The sequence below is a fragment of the Nerophis lumbriciformis genome, linkage group LG15 (assembly GCF_033978685.3).
Source record: "Nerophis lumbriciformis linkage group LG15, RoL_Nlum_v2.1, whole genome shotgun sequence".
Lineage (NCBI taxonomy): Eukaryota > Metazoa > Chordata > Actinopteri > Syngnathiformes > Syngnathidae > Nerophis > Nerophis lumbriciformis.
Window position 1 is genome coordinate 29,445,513 of NC_084562.2, and position 23,353 is coordinate 29,468,865.

General features: G+C 41.7%; 1 protein-coding gene across 3 annotated transcripts in view; it reads left to right on the forward strand.

The window, feature by feature from the left end:
• Positions 1-23,327, forward strand: part of atic (5-aminoimidazole-4-carboxamide ribonucleotide formyltransferase/IMP cyclohydrolase) — a 41,321-nt gene extending 17,994 nt beyond the window's left edge. The window contains exons 7-16 of one of the 3 annotated variants that reach the window (XR_012050845.1): positions 2,030-2,155; positions 5,341-5,448; positions 5,518-5,603; positions 5,705-5,794; positions 9,132-9,257; positions 10,997-11,092; positions 14,949-15,131; positions 19,099-19,254; positions 22,298-22,518; positions 22,578-23,327. Coding sequence is in view for 2 of the 3 variants with exons in the window: in XM_061974615.1 (XP_061830599.1) it covers positions 2,030-2,155; positions 5,341-5,448; positions 5,518-5,603; positions 5,705-5,794; positions 9,132-9,257; positions 10,997-11,092; positions 14,949-15,131; positions 19,099-19,254; positions 22,298-22,417 (1,091 nt within the window). In the remaining variant the exon portion in view is untranslated. Of the gene's footprint in view, positions 1-2,029; positions 2,156-5,340; positions 5,449-5,517; positions 5,604-5,704; positions 5,795-9,131; positions 9,258-10,996; positions 11,093-14,948; positions 15,132-19,098; positions 19,255-22,297 lie in introns of all 3 variants that reach the window. The other 2 variants (XM_061974615.1, XM_061974616.1) reach the window with 2 other exon arrangements.
• The last annotated feature ends 26 nt before the right edge of the window (positions 23,328-23,353 follow it).

A 23,353-nucleotide genomic window follows, 5' to 3' on the forward strand; every position in this document is an offset into this window, starting at 1 on the left:
CGTCTAGAGTGGTCCGCCCACGTCGTCTAGTGTGGCCCGCCCACATCAATTGAGTCTCAAGGGTAGCTGCCCACGTTGTCTAGGGTGGTCCGCCCACGTTGTCTAGCGTGGTCCGTCTACGTCGTCTAGTCCACGTAGTCTAGAGTGGTCCGCCTACGTCGTCTAGAGTGGTCCGCCTACATCGTCTAGCGTGGTCCGTCTACGTTGTCTAGTCCACGTAGTCTAGAGTGGTCCGCCTACGTCGTCTAGAGTGGTCCGCCTACGTCGTCTAGAGTGGTCCGCCTACGTCGTCTAGTCCACGTCGTCTAGTGTGGCCCACCCACTTCGTCTAGAGTGGTCCGCCTACGTCGTCTAGAGTGGTCCGCCTACGTCGTCTAGAGTGGTCCGCCCACGTCGTCTAGAGTGGTCCGCCCACGTCGTCTAGTCCACGTCGTCTAGAGTGGTCCGCCTAAGTCGTCTAGAGTGGTCCGCCCACGTCGTCTAGAGTGGTCCGCCCACGTCGTCTAGAGTGGTCCGCCCACGTCGTCTAGAGTGGTCCGCCCACGTCGTCTAGAGTGGCCCGCCCACGTCGTCCAGTGTGGCCCGCCCACGTCGTCTAGGGTGGCCCGCCCACATCAATTGAGTCTCAAGGGTAGCTGCCCACGTTGTCTAGGGTGGTCCACCCACGTTGTCTAGCGTGGTCCGTCTACGTCGTCTAGTCCACGTTGTCTAGCGTGGTCCGTCTACGTCGTCTAGTCCACGTAGTCTAGAGTGGTCCGCCTACGTCGTCTAGAGTGGTCCGCCTACGTCGTCTAGAGTGGTCCGCCTACGTCGTCTAGAGTGGTCCGCCTACGTCGTCTAGAGTGGTCCGCCTACGTCGTCTAGAGTGGTCCGCCTACGTTGTCTAGAGTGGTCCGCCTACGTCGTCTAGGGTGGTCCGCCCACATCGTTTAGGGTGTCCCATTTAGAGGGTGGTCCGCCCACGTCGTCTAGTGTGGCCCACCCACTTCGTCTAGAGTGGTCCGCCTAAGTCGTCTAGAGTGGTCCGCCCACGTCGTCTAGAGTGGTCCGCCCACGTCGTCTAGAGTGGTCCGCCCACGTCGTCTAGAGTGGTCCGCCCACGTCGTCTAGTGTGGCCCGCCCACGTCGTCCAGAGTGGTCCGCCCACGTCGTCTAGGGTGGCCCGCCCACATCAATTGAGTCTCAAGGGTAGCTGCCCACGTTGTCTAGGGTGGTCCGCCCACGTTGTCTAGCGTGGTCCGTCTACGTTTTCTAGTCCACGTAGTCTAGCGTGGTCCGCCTACGTCGTCTAGAGTGGTCCGCCTACGTCGTCTAGAGTGGTCCGCCCACGTCGTTTAGGGTGGACCATTTAGAGGGTGGTCCGCCCACGTCGTCAGTCGTCTCGGGTGGTCCGCCCACGTCGTCAGTCGTCTCGGGTGGTCCGCCCACGCCGCCTAGTGTGGTCCGCCCACGCCGCCTAGGTCAATTGAGTCTCAAGGGTAGCCATAAGTGCCATATATGTATCTCTATGTCTGTCACCCAGCCCTATTTGATTGTACAGATGTATTGTAAACATTTGAATGCAGATGCAGCAAATGTCTTCATGGCGGTCCAAATGTACACATAGCGTGCCAGCTAGGGCTGCAACAACTAATCGATTATAAAAATAGTTGGCGATTAATTTAGTCATCGATTCGTTGGATCTATGCTATGCGCATGCGCAGAGGCTTTTATTTTTTATACATATATGTATTTTTTTAAACCTTTATTTATAAACTGCAACATTTACAAACAGCTGAGAAACAATAATCAAAATAAGTATGGTGCAAGTATGCTGGTTTTTTTTTCAATAAAATACTGGAAAGGATAGAAATGTAGTTTGTCTCTTTAATCCCATTATTAATAGATTAGTCGAAGTAATAATCGACAGATTAATGGATGATCAAATGAGTTGTTAGTTGCAGGCCTAGTGCCAGCACAATGAAATGAATTTTTGGCAAAAGAAACATGACTGATACTTTATGATACTTTTCCTTTTGTTCTCTCTCAGTGGTCAACGGGTCTCCTGGTTTCATCAACCTTTGTGACGCCCTGAACGGCTGGCAGTTGGTCATAGAGCTGAAGAGCGCCCTCAACATGGCCGCCGCAGCTTCCTTCAAGCACGTCAGCCCTGCTGGTAAGATAAAGACGCACATGCTCCTTAATAGCATTAGCGGTTTTACACGGCAATTTCAACACCGTGTACCGTATTTTCCGCACCATAAGCCGCCCTGGGTTATAAGCCGCGCCTTCAATGAACGGCATATTTCAAAACTTTGTCCACCTATAAGCCGCCCCGTGTTGTAAGCCGCATCTAACTGCGCTAAAGGGAATGTCAAAAAAACAGTCAGATAGGTCAGTCAAACTTTAATAATATATTAAAAACCAGCGTGATGTGGGCGCGCTTGGAGTCGTATATCAACATGGACGGAGCTGCGTGAAAAAAGCCACCCGGCCTCTTCGCGTAAACTTAAACTTACCTTAACCACTCGCTCATCTTTTCTTCATCCATCCCTTCGAGTTAGCTTTTATGATGACGCCGGCTGGAAAGGTCTCTTTTGGCAAGGTCTTCCTTTTGAATATCACCATGGGTGGAAGTTTCTGGCCATTAGCATGGCAAGCTAGAACCACAGTGAAGGACGACTTCTCATTCCCTGTGGTGCGAATATTCACCGTACGTGCTCCCGTTGTATCCACAGTGCGGTTCACAGGAATATCAAAAGTCAGTGGAACCTCGTCCATGTTGATAATGTTCTCTGGCCGGATCTTTTTTTCAGCTATCTTGTTTTTACAATATGCACGGAAAGTAGCCAGCTTTTCTTGAAAGTCTTTAGGCAGTTGCTGTGAAATAGTAGTCCGTGTGCGGATGGAGAGATTGCGTCTTTTCATGAACCGGAAACCTGTCGCTTAGTAGGAGCCATTTTGTGGTCTTTACAGATGTAAACACACAAAGGAAATGAAACGTAATATCCGCGCCCTTCTTCTTCTTCTACGGGGGCGGGTGGTTGCATACAGTAGAAGAAGAAGCGCTTCCTGTTCTATGGGGGCGGGTGCTTACCTTGGCGGTTGCTTGCGTAGAAGAAGAAGCACTTCCTCTTCTACGGGGAAAAAAGATGGCGGCTGTTTACCGTAGTTGCGAGACCGAAACTTTATGAAAATGAATCTTAATATTAATCCATATATAAAGCGCACCGGGTTATAAGGCGCACTGTCAGCTTTTGAGTAAATTTGTGGTTTTTAGGTGCGGCTAATAGTGCGGAAAATACGGTAATTAAAAACTACCGTATTTTTCGGAGTATTAGTTGCTCCAGAGTATAAATCGCACCTGCCGAAAATGCATAATAAAGAAGGAAAAACACATATAAGTCGCACTGGAGTATAAGTCACATTTTTGGGGGAAATGTATTTGATAAAAGCCAACACCAAGAATTGACATTTGAAAGGCAATTTAAAATAAATGAAGAATAGTGAACAACAGGCTGAATAAGTGTACGTTATATGAGGCATAAATAACCAACTGGTATGTTAACGTAACATATTATGGTAAGAGTCATTCAAATAACTATAACATATAGAACATGCTATACAATCTGTCACTCCTAATCGCTAAATCCCATGAAATCTTATACGTCTAGTCTCTTACGTGAATGAGATCAATAATATTATTTGATATTTTACGCTAATGTGTTAATTTCACACATAAGTCGCTCCCGAGTATAAGTCACACCCCCCGGACAAACTATGAAAAAAACTGCGACCTATAGTCCGAAAAATACGGTACAACAAAGATGTATGTTACAGTCAAACAGCTGGTGTGTAATAAGTACAATATTTACACTATTAACTAGGGATGTCCGATAATGGCTTTTTTGCCGATATTCCGATATTGTCCAACTCTTAATTACCGATATCAACCGATACCGATATATACAGTCGTGGAATTAACACATTATTATGCCTAATTTGGACAACCACGTATGATGAAGATAAGGTCCTTTTTTTTAAAAAATTATAAAATAAGATAAATAACATAGAAACTAGTAACTAATGAAAATGAGTGCAATGAAGTGTTAAAGGTTAGTACTATTAGTGGACCGGCAGCACGCACAATCATGTGTGCTTACGGACTGTATCCTTGCAGACTGTATTGATATATATTGATATATAATGTAGGAACCACAATATTAATAACAGAAAGAAACAACCCTTTTGTGTGAATGGGAGAGGGAGGTTTTTTGGGTTGCTGTACTAATTGTAAGTGTATCTTGTGTTTTTTACGTTGATTTAATTTAGAATTTTTTTTAAATAAAATAATCTGTCTATCTGTGTTGGCCCTGTGATGAGGTGGCGACTTGTCCAGGGTGTACCCCACCTTCCGCCCGATTGTAGCTGAGTTAGGCTCCAGCGCCCCCCGCGACCCCGAAGGGAATAAGCGGTAGAAAATGGATGGATGGATGGGTGGATAATAATAAAACGATACCGATAATAATAATAAAAAACGATACCGATAATTCCCGATATTACATTTTAAAGCATTTATTGGCCGATAATATCAACAGGCCGATATTATAGGACATCCCTACTATTAAGACTTTTTAGAGCACAACGAATTACCAGACATCAAAGACTGAAACGACTCGCAAACACACCGTAAACTTTACGCTAGAGATCCACCTATGTTTTTTTTCAGTGTCAGTACTGATACCGATTATTAGTAGTCAAGGAGGTGATATTCATTAGCAATAAAAGTTATTAAAGATGAATATTATATGTCAGTAAACGTGTGGACAAGTTATTTTAACATTATTTTGTTGGAAAGGTAGGACCAGTAGTGACATCATGTTTGATGTTTAATTTATCATCAAAAACCACCTTTTACATGTGTCTTAGAGGAGCATCAACATGTTATTTATAAATATAGAACATCTCCTGGGAAAATGGGTCAAAATATTGATTGTACAGTACATATTCCGTACAATTGACCACTAAATGGTAACACCCCAATAAGTTTTTCCACTTGTTTAAGTCGGGGTCCACGTTATTTCTCTACATCACAATAACTCATCTACTCCATTGTATACACTTTTATAACACCTTATGGATTTATTAATACATTGTAAGGTTTCCTCCTGAAATATTGTCAACATTGAAATAAAAACAATTCTGGGCTCTTTCACGTAGATTAGTTGAAGCATTTTTCAAGATGGCTGCCATAATTTCTTCCTGGATGTTCCAGAAAGTATGAGAGTGTGTGAGCTGCTGCCTTATATAACCGTCTCACTTTTCAGTTGGATGAATCTACTTTCTGTATTTGATGTGAAGGAGCTGCAGTGGGAGTTCCTCTGACCGAGGAGCAGGCCAAGGTGTGCATGGTGCACGACATGCTGGCAGACCTCAGCCCGCTGGCCACCGCCTACGCCCGAGCAAGAGGTCTGAGTCCAACTCTCAACTTTTTCCTCTTTTTTTTCCCCCGTCGCATCCAACCTTGTGTCTTCCTAGGTGCCGACAGGATGTCGTCTTTCGGCGACTTCATCGCTTTGTCCGACGTGTGCGACGTTCCCACCGCCAAGATCATATCAAGAGAGGTAAAAGCACTTGAAAATTAGTCATTTCTTGATGTTTTATTTCTTTAAAAATCAAAAAACAAGATAAGTTTGTTCCACTCCTGATTGTTTGTCACCTACAGGTGTCTGACGGCATCATCGCACCTGCCTACGACCAGGAGGCCCTCGCAATTCTGTCCAAAAAGAAAAATGGAAACTACTGCGTGCTTCAGGTTCTCTTCTTGATATTCACGTTGGCACTCTGCATTTATCTGTTCTAATACCAATGAATTATTACATCACAGAGGAGACTTTTAATGAATATCTTTTTTTTTATTTATTTGGGCTTAATTGGGGCTCCTTTCAATTTGCACGATTCCACTTCTTTTTAGAGGCAGGGTCAAAAGTTTACTACGTACTTCTCACAGTGTTATTTTCAAGCCGTCTTTTGAACTTGAATGTAAATATTATGAAGTTTCTTTCCACAGAAGTACACATGCACGGTATTTTAAAAACATGTTTATTTATGATATAAATGTATTACCGTATTTTCCGCACCATAAGGCGCCAATGAACGGCATATTTCAAAACTTTGTCCACCTATAAGACGCCCCGTGTTATAAGCCGCATCTAACTGCGCTAAAGGAATGTCAAAAAAACAGTCAGATAGGTCAGTCAAACTTTAATAATATATTAAAAACCAGCGTGATGTGGGCGCGCATGGAGTCGTATATCAACATGGACGGAGCTGCGTGAAAAAAGCCACACGGCCTCTTCGCGTAAACTTACCTTAACCACTCGCTCATCTTTTCTTCATCCATCCATCCCTTCGAGTTAGCTTTTATGATGACGCCGGCTGGAAAGGTCTCTTTTGGCAAGGTCTTCCTTTTGAATATCACCATGGGTGGAAGTTTCTGGCCATTAGCATGGCAAGCTAGAACCACAGTGAAGGATGACTTCTCATTCCCTGTGGTGCGAATATTCACCGTACGTGCTCCCGTTGTATCCACAGTGCGGTTCACAGGAATATCAAAAGTCAGTGGAACCTCGTCCATGTTGATAATGTTCTCTGGCCGGATCTTTTTTTCAGCTATCTTGTTTTTACAATATGCACGGAAAGTAGCCAGCTTTTCTTGAAAGTCTTTAGGCAGTTGCTGTGAAATAGTAGTCCGTGTGCGGATGGAGGGATTGCGTCTTTTCATGAACCGGAAACACCAAGAAGCACCACCTTTAAAATCATCCAGGTGAAGTTCGCTTGCTAGCGCTGTTGCCTTCATTCGAATAGTGATGGTGCTGACACTTCTGCTTGCTGCTCTCTGCTCAACAACCCACTGTTCGAGTTTGTCCTCCAACAGTAGCCATCTTGCTTTGTTCCCTTGGAAACTCTGTTTTGTCTTCTTTACCTGGCGCAGGTCATCTTCTTGCTTCCTCCACCTACGCACCATTGATTCATTTATGTTATATTCTCTTGCTGCTGCTCTATTTCCGTGTTCTTCGGCATGACTTATTGCCTTAAGTTTAAATTCTGCGTTATACGTGTGTCGCTTAGTAGGAGCCATTTTGTGGTCTGGTCTTTACAGATGTAAACACACAAAGGAAATGAAACGAAATATCCGCGCGCTTCTTCTTCTTCCGGGGCGGGTGGTTGCTTACAGTAGAAGAAGAAGCGCTTCCTGTTCTATGGGGGCGGGTGCTTACCTTGGCGGTTGCTTGCGTAGAAGAAGAAGCACTTCCTCTTCTACGGGGAAAAAAGATGGCGGCTGTTTACCGTAGTTGCGAGACCGAAACTTTATGAAAATGAATCTTAATATTAATCCATATATAAAGCGCACCGGGTTATAAGGCGCACTGTCAGCTTTTGAGAAAATTTGTGGTTTTTAGGTGCGCCTTATAGTGCGGAAAATACGGTAACTGTACATCTGTCATGTATTTATGGTGCGTTCTCTTGACAATAGTTTAGCAATAGCAACACGATATTGAAACTACTTTTCTTTTAATAGATATAATTGTTTGACCAAAACAAAGTCAACAGTACACAGTAACTAAACAAAAGTAAAAACCACGATCTACTACTAAATTATTTGTTTGCCCTCAAAGTCCTCCAGTGTGCAAGGATTTATTCTCTACATTTGCAAACATGAACAGAAACGACAAATATATTGCTACATTAACAATACAGCGGAACCTCGATTTTCAAACCTAATTGGTTCTTGAACAGGGTTTGTCAATGGAAACGTTTGTACAGTGTCAAGTTCAAACACCGATGACCTCTATTGGACAAGACAAGAAGCAAAGGAATCAAACAGAGACAGGATTCAATTTAGCTCATGAGGAGAAACGTCTGGGGCTGCACACTCAGCTACAGCCTCCCACCACGCTCTGAGGAGGGAGCTCCACGCCTCATTTATTTGGGCATTTCCTGATTACATGGCTGCAGCTGTTTCTAAGGGGAGGGGGGTCATAAACAGCTGCCGCACTCGGTCATAAACAGTTAAAAGAAAAGGTGCCTGGAGCGGTGTCAGGTCTGCTCCCTCTCTGCTTTGTTGATCTCGGGTCATGACAAGGTCTTCCTGTGGCTGTCCCTTAGATCAAAGAAACAGACACCTCCACGTCGCATCACATCGCACACAGTGGAGGTTTACAAGCCTTTTGCTTGATAAGAACAAAGACCGCTTTTGTCTTCTCGCAGGGCAGCCTGAACTCATGGGAAAACAAGTTGTGTGATAACTTATATACAATTATTCTGACATACAGTGACGCAAATGTTTTGGTAAACAATGTAAATATAAATAATGGGTTCCAGCATCGACAAAAGTCCATATTTTAGTGAAAGTTTGTACACTTTGGACACAATATGAAGTATTATACACTACTATATATCACACATAGCAAGGAGGAGATGTACTGTCTTTTTATTACCAGGCTAAAACAACAAGGACAAGCTGAACTGTCAACATGCTCACACACACGGTCCCTTTGGTGCTCTCACAAACAATCAGAAATCACAAAAATCCTTAACTTTAACAACCATATTGCTACAATAATAAATACTTTTAAAAAGTAAAATCCAATTACATTAACATTGACAAAGGAGCAGCTCACAAGAGGTCGGGGAGGGGCCGTGTGTGTGTTTTGGAAGAACACTGTGAAATAAGTCCGCTTTGACATCTTTTTCCAAACAAGTCAGTTGGTACTTTGTGCTGTCACATGTTCCATCTACACTTCTTCAACTCTACTAAGCACTTATCTCTTGGCTTGTCTCTTCTTGCTTTCTCTTGTCACATGTTTAGCTTCGTCCTCCAGTGATATTGATACTTGTAAGGTAGTTTATTTGCCACAATGGAGGATTATAGACTTAACGGAGCGGCTCCACACTGCGTATGAAGATAAACAGTTAGCTGCTAGCGACCCCTGTGGCCGCTATGTCTCACAGCACCAAAAGAGGAATCTTTTTTTTTTAATTTTAATTTTTTAAAGTGGATGGTTGCAGGAGAATCAGAACGTAAGACCCGGTTGCCACCGATTTATTGAATGTTGTGGTTGAAATATATTTGTGTGTGCTTCCTAAAGATGGACCCTAAATACGAGCCTGACGACACAGAAGTGCGAGTCTTGTTTGGCCTTTACCTCCAACAAAAGAGGAACAACGGTCTCATCAACAAAGACTTCTTCACTAATGTTGTCTCCAAGGGCTCCGTGAGTAGGAATGCTTGATTGTTCATTGCCGACACCTCAAGATAAATACTACATTGATTGTTCCTTGCTGACACGTCAAGATAAATACTACATTGATTGTTCCTTGCTGACACGTCAAGATAAATACTACATTGATTGTTCCTTGCTGACACGTCAAGATAAATACTACATTGATTGTTCCTTGCTGACACTTGAAGATAAATACTACATTGGTTGTTCCTTGCTGACACTTCAAGATAAATACTACATTAATTGTTCCTTGCTGACACTTGAAGATAAATACTACATTGATTGTTCCTTGCTGACACTTGAAGATAAATACTACATTGATTGTTCCTTGCTGACACTTGAAGATAAATACTACATTGATTGTTCCTTGCTGACACTTGAAGATAAATACTACATTGATTGTTCCTTGCTGACACTTGAAGATAAATACTACATTGATTGTTCCTTGCTGACACTTGAAGATAAATACTACATTGATTGTTCCTTGCTGACACGTCAAGATAAATACTACATTGATTATTCCTTGCTGACACTTGAAGATAAATACTACATTGATTGTTCCTTGCTGACACTTGAAGATAAATACTACATTGATTGTTCCTTGCTGACACTTGAAGATAAATACTACATTAATTGTTCCTTGCTGACACTTGAAGATAAATACTACATTGATTGTTTCTTGCTGACACTTAAAGATAAATACTACATTGATTGTTCCTTGCTGACACTTGAAGATAAATACTACATTAATTGTTCCTTGCTGACACTTGAAGATAAATACTACATTGATTGTTTCTTGCTGACACTTAAAGATAAATACTACATTGATTGTTCCTTGCTGACACGTCAAGATAAATACTAAATTGATTGTTCCTTGCTGACACTTGAAGATAAATACTACATTGATTGTTCCTTGCTGACACTTGAAGATAAATACTACATTGATTGTTCCTTGCTGACACTTGAAGATAAATACTACATTGATTGTTCCTTGCTGACACTTCAAGATAAATACTACATTAATTGTTCCTTGCTGACACGTCAAGATAAATACTACATTGATTGTTCCTTGCTGACACTTGAAGATAAATACTACATTAATTGTTCCTTGCTGACACGTCAAGATAAATACTACATTGATTGTTCCTTGCTGACATGTCAAGATAAATACTACATTGATTGTTCCTTGCTGACACTTGAAGATAAATACTACATTGATTGTTCCTTGCTGACACTTGAAGATAAATACTACATTGATTGTTCCTTGCTGACACTTGAAGATAAATACTACATTAATTGTTCCTTGCTGACACGTCAAGATAAATACTACATTGATTGTTCCTTGCTGACATGTCAAGATAAATACTACATTGATTGTTCCTTGCTGACACTTGAAGATAAATACTACATTGATTGTTCCTTGCTGACACTTGAAGATAAATACTACATTGATTGTTTCTTGCTGACACTTAAAGATAAATACTACATTGATTGTTCCTTGCTGACACTTGAAGATAAATACTACATTGATTGTTTCTTGCTGACACTTAAAGATAAATACTACATTGATTGTTCCTTGCTGACACGTCAAGATAAATACTATATTGATTGTTCCTTGCTGACACGTCAAGATAAATACTACATTGATTGTTACTTGCTGACACGTCAAGATAAATACTAAATTGATTGTTCCTTGCTGACACGTCAAGATAAATACTACATGTACTCAGCAGCTGTCTGAGGCCGCCCTGCGAGATCTGACTGTGGCCACCATTGCTGTCAAATACACTCAGTCCAACTCCGTCTGCTACGCCAAAGATGGACAGGTGAGTCAGTCTTTCATTTCTGGCATCTTGCTACAAATATGTATTGTCTCGCATGTGTGCTTAGCTGTTGTGTAGCTGCTAGCTCCTAGTAGACTATATCCTAGCATGTTTACCTTTTTGTAAATGACTTTAGTAAAATGGTAGGAATTGTGTTTTATTGGAGGACATTTAGATGTCTGTCCTGCTTTGCACAAATAAACACTTTGCTTGTATCGCACATGATATCACACACAAACACGCTGCAGAACTGCTTGTATTGCAGTTTGCAAATACATCAAAGATGCTATTATAATCCATTTCTAATGGATAAAGCTTTGGCCTGGACAAGAGGTCATCAGGTGGTCCCCAACGTTCACCGAGTGTTTCGACCCTTAACCACAACACTCTCCGGCTGGTGGGTCAGCAGTGATTGGCCAGATCACTGCCCCTCTCATCCAGGCTTCCAGCTATTGTCCTCTCTTTTATGCCAGAGCCAACAGGAGGCTCTCTCTGCCGCTTCTCCCAGCCTACCAACGGCTATTTTCCTCAAGTGACCTCTCAATCTGACCTTTGTCATCAGATTCCACACAGATTGAGCAGGGAATCCTCGACATCCAACTTCCACTGTCATCAGCCTTGCTGTCCACCCCTTGTCCCGGCAGTCCTGGACAAGTTGTTGGTACTTTTTCTTCCTCTCTGCCGCTTCCTCACATCCCTCCTCCCACGGGACAGTAAGTTCCACCAGGATGATTTTCTTTCCCCCTGGAGACCACATAACTATGTCTGGTCACCTGGGTCAATGCTGTTTTGCACCCAGAAAGAATGTGCGCCATAGTTCCTTTACCGCCACACAACCTGCACAGCGGGTCCTCCCTCTTTCCCCACCTATGCAGGTTGACTGGGGTCGGCAGGGTGTCGCATACTGCCCGGAGCAGAAACGAGATACGAAACGGCTCCAGCCTCCACAGTTCACTCCACGTCACGTTCCTCTTGGGAAGGTTCCACCTTGTCCAGGCACCTTGGGCTGTGAGCTCGATGGCTTTAGCTCTTCTTCCTTCTTCCTCAAGGTTTCAAACTTCATCTTGGATCATGGTCCTCTTTTCCCTGGGAGTGGACAGGACCACTGCTGGAAATGTGATGTTCCTAGACCCTGTCTTCCAGTGCAGGGGCTTCCGATGGTATCTTTGGTCCAGCTTCCCTGAGCAGTCGATCTTGGGAGTCCCTATACGTCAGGGAATGTCTGCATTTTGCGACTTTAAACTCCTCCAGAACTGAAGACAGGAGCTGACCCGACCTTATGTAGAGCCCCGTAGATGTAAAGCTCGGGGGTATTCCCAACCATTTCCGAAGGTGCTTGTTGAACTTCCTCTCCAACCCTTCAACTGTTGTTATCGCCACTTCGTACACGGTGAGAAGCCACATAAGTCTTTGGAGTAGGCCATGCAGGTAGATCCAGCACTTGTATTTCCCAGGCAGACCAGACTTGTCAATCCTTTTCAACCATTCTTCAACTTGCTTTTCGGTGCTGGAGATGCTGTTTTTATCTGAATCATCATACCACTTTCCAAGGCATTTAATTGGGTCTCCCAGGTAGCTGGTGATCATCCCCTGGATGTGATGTGGGATGTGGTAATGGTCCAAAGCCACTTGGATCACGTTATGGGGAATTGACCCATATGCTTTAGTAAAATCAAGCCAGACTACTGTTAGGTTGCCTTTCTTCACCTTTGCTTCTTGGATAAGTTGCGGGTCCTCCCTCTTTCCCCACCTATGCAGGTTGACTGGGGTCGGCAGGGTGTCGCATACTGATCGGAGCAGAAACGAGATACGAAACGGCTCCAGCCTCCACAGTTCACTCCACGTCACGTTCCTCTTGGGAAGGTTCCACCTTGTCCAGGCACCTTGGGCTGTGAGCTCGATGGCTTTAGCTCTTCTTCCTTCTTCCTCAAGGTTTCAAACTTCATCTTGGATCATGGTCCTCTTTTCCCTGGGAGTGGACAGGACCACTGCTGGAAATGTGATGTTCCTAGACCCTGTCTTCCAGTGCAGGGGCTTCCGATGGTATCTTTGGTCCAGCTTCCCTGAGCAGTCGATCTTGGGAGTCCCTATACGTCAGGGAATGTCTGCATTTTGCGACTTTAAACTCCTCCAGAACTGAAGACAGGAGCTGACCCGACCTTATATAGAGCCCCGTAGATGTAAAGCTCGGGGGTATTCCCAACCATTTCCGAAGGTGCTTGTTGAACTTCCTCTCCAACCCTTCAACTGTTGTTATCGCCACTTCGTACACGGTGAGAAGCCACATAAGTCTTTGGAGTAGGCCATGCTGGTAGATCCAGCACTTGTATTTCCCAGGCAGACCAGACTTGTCAATCCTTTTCAACCATTCTTCAACTTGCTTTTCGGTGCTGGAGATGCTGTTTTTATCTGAATCATCATACCATTTTCCAAGGCATTTAATTGGGTCTCCCAGGTAGCTGGTGATCATCCCCTGGATGTGATGTGGGATGTGGTAATGGTCCGTAGCCACTTGGATCACGTTATGGGGAATTGACCCATATGCTTTAGTAAAATCAAGCCAGACTACTGTTAGGTTGCCTTTCTTCACCTATGCTTCTTGGATAAGTTGGCTGAGGACCCCTGTATGCTCCAGGCACCCGGAGAACCCTTCGATACCGCCCTTCTGGATAGAGGTGTCAATATATCCATTCCGGGTCATGAAGGAGCTCATTCTTTTGGCCAGCGCTGAAAAGAAGGTTTTCCCCTCCACACTGAGCAAGGAAATGGTTCGGAACTGGCTGATCTGTGTGGATCCCTGTTCTTTCCGCACAAAGCACCCTTCTGCCCTTCTACGGTTCCTTTGGCCCATATTACCCGCATAAGCTTCCACAGCCTGTGTAGGAGCTTAGGGCATTTCTTTTATGCTTTGTAGGATATACACACATGATATCACACACAAACACACTGCAGAACTACTTGTATCGCACATGATATCACACACAAACGCGCTTCAGAACTGCTTGTATCGCCCATGATATCACATACGATTAAACATGCTGCAGGACTGTTTGTGTTGCACATGATATCACACAAGTAAACACGCTGCAGAACTGCTTGTATTGCACATGATATCACACACAAGTAAAAATGCTGCAAGATTGCTTGGATCACACATGATATCATACACAAGTAAACGCTCTGCAGGACTGCTTGTATTGCACATGATATCACACAAGTAATCAAGCTGCAGGACTGCTTGTATCGCACATGATATCACACAAGTAATCAAGCTGCAGGACTGCTTGTATCGCACATGATATCACACAAGTAATCAGGCTGCAGGACTGCTTGTATCGCACATGATATCACACAAGTAATCAGGCTGCAGGGCTGCTTTTATCGCACATATCACACAAGTAATCAAACTGCAGGACTGCTTGTATCGCACATGATATCACACACAAGTAATCAGGCTGCAGGACTGCTTGTACCGCACATGATATCACACACAAGTAATGCGGCTGCAGGACTGCTTGTATCGCACATGATATCACACACAAGTAATGCGACTGCAGGACTGCTTGTACCGCACATGATATCACACACAAGTAATGCGGCTGCAGGACTGCTTGTACCGCACATGATATCACACACAAGTAATGCGGCTGCAGGACTGCTTGTATCGCACATGATATCACACAAGTAATCAGGCTGCAGGACTGCTTGTATCGCACATGATATGCTTGTTTTGAATGAAATCCGGCTGATATCAAAATTGGATGTGAACAGCCTACTTGCTGATAAAGAAGAGTTTTATGCAAATGAGAGGATGATGTCATTGCGCCGCCCTCATGTCCTGATTGGTTGTGTGGATCAGGTGATCGGGATGGGTGCAGGCCAGCAGTCCCGTATCCACTGCACCCGCCTGGCAGGTGACAAAGCAGACAACTGGTGGCTCAGACATCATCCTGGCGTGCTCGCCATGAACTTCCGTAGCGGCGTCAAGCGAGCGGAGATGGCAAACGCCATCGATCAGTTTGTCAGTGACACCATTGGCCAGGTGATGTTGGCTCCTCCCCCTATTGGTGATGCTTATTGGACACTGAAAGATGAAGTCATTGTGGTCGACTTAGTGTAGAACCTAAATATGATCCAGTCAATGAATATAGATGATCAATAATATTTACATATTTCTATTCAATGACCATAGATGATCAAAAATATTTACATATTTATATTCAATTACTATAGATGATCTTTGATATTTACATATTTCTATTCAATGATCAATAATATTTCCATATTTCTATTCAATTACCATAGATGATCAATAATATTTACATATTTCTATTCAATGACCATAGATGATCAAAAATATTTACATATTTATATTCAATTACCGTATTTTCCGCACCATAAGCCGCCCTGGGTTATAAGCCGCGCCTTCATTGAACGGCATATTTCAAAACTTTGTCCACCTATAAGCCGCCCCGTGTTATAAGCCGCATCTAACTGCGCTAAAGGAATGTCAAAAAAACAGTCAGATAGGTCAGTCAAACTTTAATAATATATTAAAAACCAGCGTGATGTGGGCGCGCATGGAGTCGTATATCAACATGGACGGAGCTGCGTGAAAAAAGCCACCCGGCCTCTTCGCGTAAACTTACCTTAACCACTCGCTCATCTTTTCTTCATCCATCCATCCCTTCGAGTTAGCTTTTATGATGACGCCGGCTGGAAAGGTCTCTTTTGGCAAGGTCTTGCTTTTGAATATCACCATGGGTGGAAGTTTCTGGCCATTAGCATGGCAAGCTAGAACCACAGTGAAGGATGACTTCTCATTCCCTGTGGTGCGAATATTCACCGTACGTGCTCCCGTTGTATCCACAGTGCGGTTCACAGGAATATCAAAAGTCAGTGGAACCTCGTCCATGTTGATAATGTTCTCTGGCCGGATCTTTTTTTCAGCTATCTTGTTTTTACAATATGCACGGAAAGTAGCCAGCTTTTCTTGAAAGTCTTTAGGCAGTTGCTGTGAAATAGTAGTCCGTGTGCGGATGGAGAGATTGCGTCTTTTCATGAACCGGAAACCTGTCGCTTAGTAGGAGCCATTTTGTGGTCTTTACAGATGGAAACACACAAAGGAAATGAAACGTAATATCCGCGCGCTTCTTCTTCTTCTATGGGGGCGGGTGCTTACCTTGGCGGTTGCTTGCCTAGAAGAAGAAGCACTTCCTCTTCTACGGGGAAAAAAGATGGCGGCTGTTTACCGTAGTTGCGAGACCGAAACTTTATGAAAATGAATCTTAATATTAATCCATATATAAAGCGCACCGGGTTATAAGCCGCACTGTCAGCTTTTGAGTAAATTTGTGGTTTTTAGGTGCGGCTAATAGTGCGGAAAATACGGTACTATAGATGATCTTTAATATTTACATATTTCTATTCAATGATCAATATTTCCATATTTCTATTCAATTACCATAGATGAATAATATTTACATATTTCTATTGCACAAACATTTACTCAGATTCAAAATGCAAAAACACAATTTAATTGAATGTGCTGTCATGAGTCATCCAGGTCATTAAAGAACATCATTATTTAATATATATCATTTTATTGATCCACCTGTTTAAATCAACATTTATAACATTATTATTATTATTATCATCACCATCATCTCAGCATATAAATGGGTTATACTTGTATAGCTTTTCTACCTTCAATGTACTCAAAACACTTTGACACTATTTCCACATTCACACACTTTAACACACACACACACACTTTCACACACGCACATGCACATACATATTTACTCTCACACACACTGATTAAACAAACCAGATATGTTTGGAGCTAAAGTCTGAGAGAAGTTTCTTAAAAGCAAAAATTAGGACTAAATTGGTGATGCTGTATTTTCATTTGCACTTTGATTGTATTGACAGTTTATTTAAAAATATACATCATGATTATTATCAATTTAGTTATATTTAATGTATTTTACCACAACATACGTTGTAATTTGTAATAAATAATTGTAATACATTTGTAGTTTTTTAAAATCTCTATGAGGATGTTTTTTTATCAAATTACTTGTAATGTATTTATATCATCACCCTGTAATTGTTTCTACATTTATTTGTAAAAAAAAAAATGTTTGAGTCCCTTTTTTTTGCAGTATATTTGATTAGTATTTCTTTTTGTAATCAGCCTGACCAAAGCCTTGATAATAATCTCTGTGATCAACACAAGTTTTCATATCATGTGACAAGGTTGTAAAGTGTAAGTAAGTTAAATATTAATATTGAATAGCATTCAAATCAGGAGTAAGATCACTATTTCATTGTTAATATTAGAGTGGGCCCCGGGGCCTCTCTGTAGTGGAGAAGTTGGGCCCTGAGGTCAAAAAGGTTAAGAACCCCTGTTGGAAAAAAAATTTTACACATTTTACAGTATCATTTTAGTAAATAAGTTTTACTGTAAAATGTACAGATTTTGTTTTGTCGTGTACATAAAAATATCTAAAATAATCAAATATTCCAAAAACTCTCGTTTACAAAGATATCATGTTGACATACACATACATATATATATATATATATATATATATATATATATAGGGATGAAATAGCCTCTGTTTTTTCCTGACCTAACATGTATAAATAATACTACCGTATTTTCCGCACCATAAGGCGCCCTGGGTTATAAGCCGCGCCTTCAATGAACGGCATATTTCAAAACTTTGTCCACCTATAAGCCGCCCCGTGTTATAAGCCGCATCTAACTGCGCTAAAGGAATGTCAAAAAAACAGTCAGATAGGTCAGTCAAACTTTAATAATATATTAAAAACCAGCGTGATGTGGGCGCGCATGGAGTCGTATATCAACATGGACGGAGCTGCGTGAAAAAAGCCACCCGGCCTCTTCGCGTAAACTTACCTTAACCACTCGCTCATCTTTTCTTCATCCATCCATCCCTTCGAGTTAGCTTTTATGATGACGCCGGCTGGAAAGGTCTCTTTTGGCAAGGTCTTCCTTTTGAATATCACCATGGGTGGAAGTTTCTGGCCATTAGCATGGCAAGCTAGAACCACAGTGAAGGATGACTTCTCATTCCCTGTGGTGCGAATATTCACCGTACGTGCTCCCGTTGTATCCACAGTGTGGTTCACAGGAATATCAAAAGTCAGTGGAACCTCGTCCATGTTGATAATGTTCTCTGGCCGGATCTTTTTTTCAGCTATCTTGTTTTTACAATATGCACTGAAAGTAGCCAGCTTTTCTTGAAAGTCTTTAGGCAGTTGCTGTGAAATAGTAGTCCGTGTGCGGATGGAGAGATTGCGTCTTTTCATGAACCGGATCCCTGTCGCTTAGTAGGAGCCATTTTGTGGTCTTTACAGATGTAAACACACAAAGGAAATGAAACGTACGGTAATATCCGCGCGCTTCTTCCTCTTCTACGCGGGCGGGTGGTTGCTTACAGTAGAAGAAGAAGCGCTTCCTGTTCTATGGGGGCGGGTGCTTACCTTGGCGGTTGCTTGCGTAGAAGAAGAAGCACTTCCTCTTCTACGGGGAAAAAAGATGCCGGCTGTTTACCGTAGTTGCGAGACCGAAACTTTATGAAAATGAATCTTAATATTAATCCATATATAAAGCGCACCGGGTTATAAGGCGCACTGTCAGCTTTTGAGAAAATTTGTGGTTTTTAGGTGCGCCTTATAGTGCGGAAAATACGGTGTATATATATATATATATATATATATATATATACACAATAATACAATGTATATATAATATACATAATACAATATATATATATTATTTTAATGTTTTCCATACTCCAAATCTTTTCACTTGACAAAATCCTATGAATTGATATTAATACAATTTGTTCTTTCTTGCTCTTTTTGTGCACTTTGACCTAATAAGAATCACATCCATGTTTCATAAATGCATCATTTTCACTGCATGATGTCATGATGTCACTGCATGATGTCATGATGTCACTGCATGACTTCAGGGCCCAGACTTGGAGGTGTGGAGGTCAAAGTTCCAGCAAGTTCCTGACTTTCTGTCAGAGACTGAGAAGAAGAAGTGGATGACTTCCTTGCAGGATGTTTCTGTCAGCTCTGATGCCTTCTTCCCCTTCAGAGACAACATCGATAGAGCCAAGCAGGTCGTCTTACACTCACATACTGTCTTACATTCACGTGTCGTCTTACACTCACATACTGTCTTACATTCACGTGTCGTCTTACACTCACATACTGTCTTACATTCACGTGTCGTCTTACACTCACATACTGTCTTACATTCACGTGTCGTCTTACACTCACATACTGTCTTACATTCACGTGTCGTCTTACACTCACATACTGTCTTACATTCACGTGTCGTCTTACACTCACATACTGTCTTACATTCTTGTGTCGTCTTACACTCACATACTGTCTTACATTCTTGTGTCGTCTTACACTCACATACTGTCTTACATTCTTGTGTCTTACACTCACATACTGTCTTACATTCTTGTGTCGTCTTACACTCACATTCTGTCTTACATCCTTGTGTCGTCTTACACTCACATACTGTCTTACATTCACGTGTCTTACACTCACATACTGTCTTACATTCACGTGTCGTCTTACTCTCACATACTGTCTTACATTCACATGTCGTCTTACACTCACATACTGTCTTACATTCTTGTGTCGTCTTACACTCGCATACTGTCTTACATCCTTGTGTCGTCTTACACTCACATACCATCTTACATTCTTGTCGTCTTACACTCACATACTGTCTTACATTCTTGTGTCGTCTTACACTCACATACTGTCTTACATTCTTGTGTCGTCTTACACTCACATACTGTCTTACATTCTTGTGTCTTACACTCACATACTGTCTTACATTCTTGTGTCGTCTTACACTCACATACTGTCTTACATTCTTGTGTCGTCTTACACTCACATACTGTCTTACATTCACGTGTCGTCTTACACTTACATACTGTCTTACATTCTTGTGTCGTCTTACACTCACTGTCTTACATTCACATGTCGTCTTACACTCACATACAGTCTTACATTCTTGTGTCGTCTTACACTCACATACTGTGTTACATTCTTGTGTCTTACACTCACATACTGTCTTACATTTGTTGTCTAACATGAATATGTTGTCTTACATTCATGGCTAACATTGTGTCGTCTCACGCTCACATAGTCTCACATTCTCGTGGATCATCTTACATCCGCATGACCTCTCACATTTGTTTGTTGTCTAACATTAAAGTGTTGCCTTACATTCATGGCTAACATTGTGTCGTCTTACATTTGTGTGTTGTCTAACATTAATGTGTTGTCTTACATTCATGGCTAACATTGTGTCGTCTTACATTTGTTTGTTGTCTAACAATGTGTTGTCTTACATTCATGGCTAACATTGTGTCGTCTTACGTTCACATACTGTCTTACATCCGCATGTCCTCTTACATATGTTTGTTTAACATTAATGTGTTGTCTTACATTCATGTCTAACATTGTCGTTTTACGCTCACATACTGTCTTACATCCGCATGTCGTCTTACATTTGTTTGTTGTCTTACATTAATGGCTAACATTGTGTCGTCTTACGCTCACATACTGTCTTATATTTGTTTGTTGTCTTATATTCCTATCTTACATTCCTGTCTTACATTACTGCCGTCTTACATTCTTGTGTCGTCTTACATTTTGTTGTCTTACATTTGTGTCTTACATTCATGTCTTATGTTAATTTCTTACGTTTGTCGTCTTACATTCATGTCTTAAATTTGTGTCATCTTACATTCATGTCTAACAATGTGTTGTCTTACATTCATGTCTTATATTAATTTCTTACATTTGTCGTATTACATTCATGTCTCACATTTGTGTCATTTTACATTCATGTCTAACATTTATGTGTTGTCTTACATTCATGTCCAACAATGTCGTCTTACATTCATGTTGAACATTTGTGTTGTCTTACATTCTTTTCTAACATTAATGTGTCTTACATTCATGTCTAACATTTGTGTCGTCTTACATTCATGTCTAACATTAATATGTCGTCTTACATTCATGTGTAACATTAATGTGTTGTCTTACATTCATGTCTAACAATGTCGTCTTACATTCATGTTTAACATTTGTGTTCTTACATCATGTTGAACATTTGTGTTGTCTTACATTCATGTCTGACATTAATGTGTCGTCTTACATTTGTGTTGTCTTACATTCATGTCTGACTTTAATGTGTCGTCTTACATTCATGTCGAGCATTAATGTGTCATCTTACATTCATGTCTAACATTGTTTTGTCTTACATTCATGTCTAACAATGTCGTCTTACATTCATGTTGAACATTTGTGTTGTCTTACATTAATGTCTAACAATGTCGTCTTACATTCATGTTGAACATTTGTGTTGTCTTACATTCATGTCTGACATTGTGTCGTCTTACATTCATGTCTGACATTAATGCGTCGTCTTACATTTGTGTTGTCTTACATTCATGTCTGACTTTAATGTGTCGTCTTACATTCATGTCGAGCATTAATGTGTCATCTTACATTCATGTCTAACATTAATGTGTTCTTACATTCATGTCTAACAATGTTGTCTTACATTCATGTCTGACATTGTCGTCTTACATTCATGTCTGACATTAATGTCTGACAATGTGTCGTCTTACATTCATGTCTGACATTAATGTGTCTTACATTCATGTCTGACATTAATGTGTCGTCTTACATTCATGTCTGACTTTAATGTGTCGTCTTACATTCATGTCGAGCATTGTGTCATCTTACATTCATGTCTAACATTGTGTTCTTACATTCATGTCTAACAATGTTGTCTTACATTCATGTTGAACATTTATGTGTCGTCTTACATTCATGTCTGACATTGTGTCGTCTTACATTCATGTCTGACATTGTCGTCTTACATTCATGTGTGACAATGTGTCGTCTTACATTCATGTTGAGCATTAATGTGTCTTACCTTCATGTCTAACAATGTGTTGTCTTACATTCTTGTCTAACAATGTCATCCTACAGTCATGTTGAACATTTATGTGTTGTCTTAGATTCATGTCTGACATTAATGTGTCGTCTTACATTCATGTCGAGCATTAATGTGTCGTCTTACATTCATGTCTGACATTGATTGTGTGTGTGTGTCTCTCTCAGAGTGGTGTGCGCTACATCGCAGCTCCGTCAGGTTCTGCTGCAGACCAGCTGGTGATCAACGCCTGCAATGAGCAAGGCATCACTCTGGTGCACACCAACATGCGACTCTTCCATCACTAAGCACTTGAGCAGAGAAGTCAACATTCGTCTCTGATCACCAAGTCAACATTTGTCTCTGATCACCAAGTCAACATTAGTCTCTGATCACCAAGTCAACATTAGTCTCTGATCAACATTAGTCTCTGATCACCAAGTCAACATTAGTCTCTGATCAACATTTGTCTCTGATCACCAAGTCAACATTTGTCTCTGATCACCAAGTCAACATTCGTCTCTGATCACCAAGTCAACATTCGTCTCTGATCACCAAGTCAACATTCGTCTCTGATCACCAAGTCAACATTAGTCTCTGATCAACATTTGTCTCTGATCACCAAGTCAACATTCGTCTCTGATCACCAAGTCAACATTTGTCTCTGATCACCAAGTCAACATTCGTCTCCGATCACCAAGTCAACATTCGTCTCTGATCACCAAGTCAACATTCGTCTCTGATCACCAAGTCAACATTAGTCTCTGATCAACATTTGTCTCTGATCACCAAGTCAACATTCGTCTCTGATCACCAAGTCAACATTTGTCTCTGATCACCAAGTCAACATTCGTCTCCGATCACCAAGTCAACATTCGTCTCTGATCACCAAGTCAACATTCGTCTCTGATCACCAAGTCAACATTCGTCTCTGATCACCAAGTCAACATTAGTCTCTGATCAACATTTGTCTCTGATCACCAAGTCAACATTCGTCTGATCACCAAGTCAACATTCGTCTCCGATCACCAAGTCAACATTTGTCTCTGATCACCAAGTCAACATTCGTCTCTGATCACCAAGTCAACATTCGTCTCTGATCACCAAGTCAACATTTGTCTCTGATCACCAAGTCAACGTTCCAACCATCACTTCTGTAACTGAACGTTGACCACAAGTGAATAATCTTCTATTGAGTGAAATAAACTACTGACGTCATTCAATGTTTCTTACCAAATATTTCA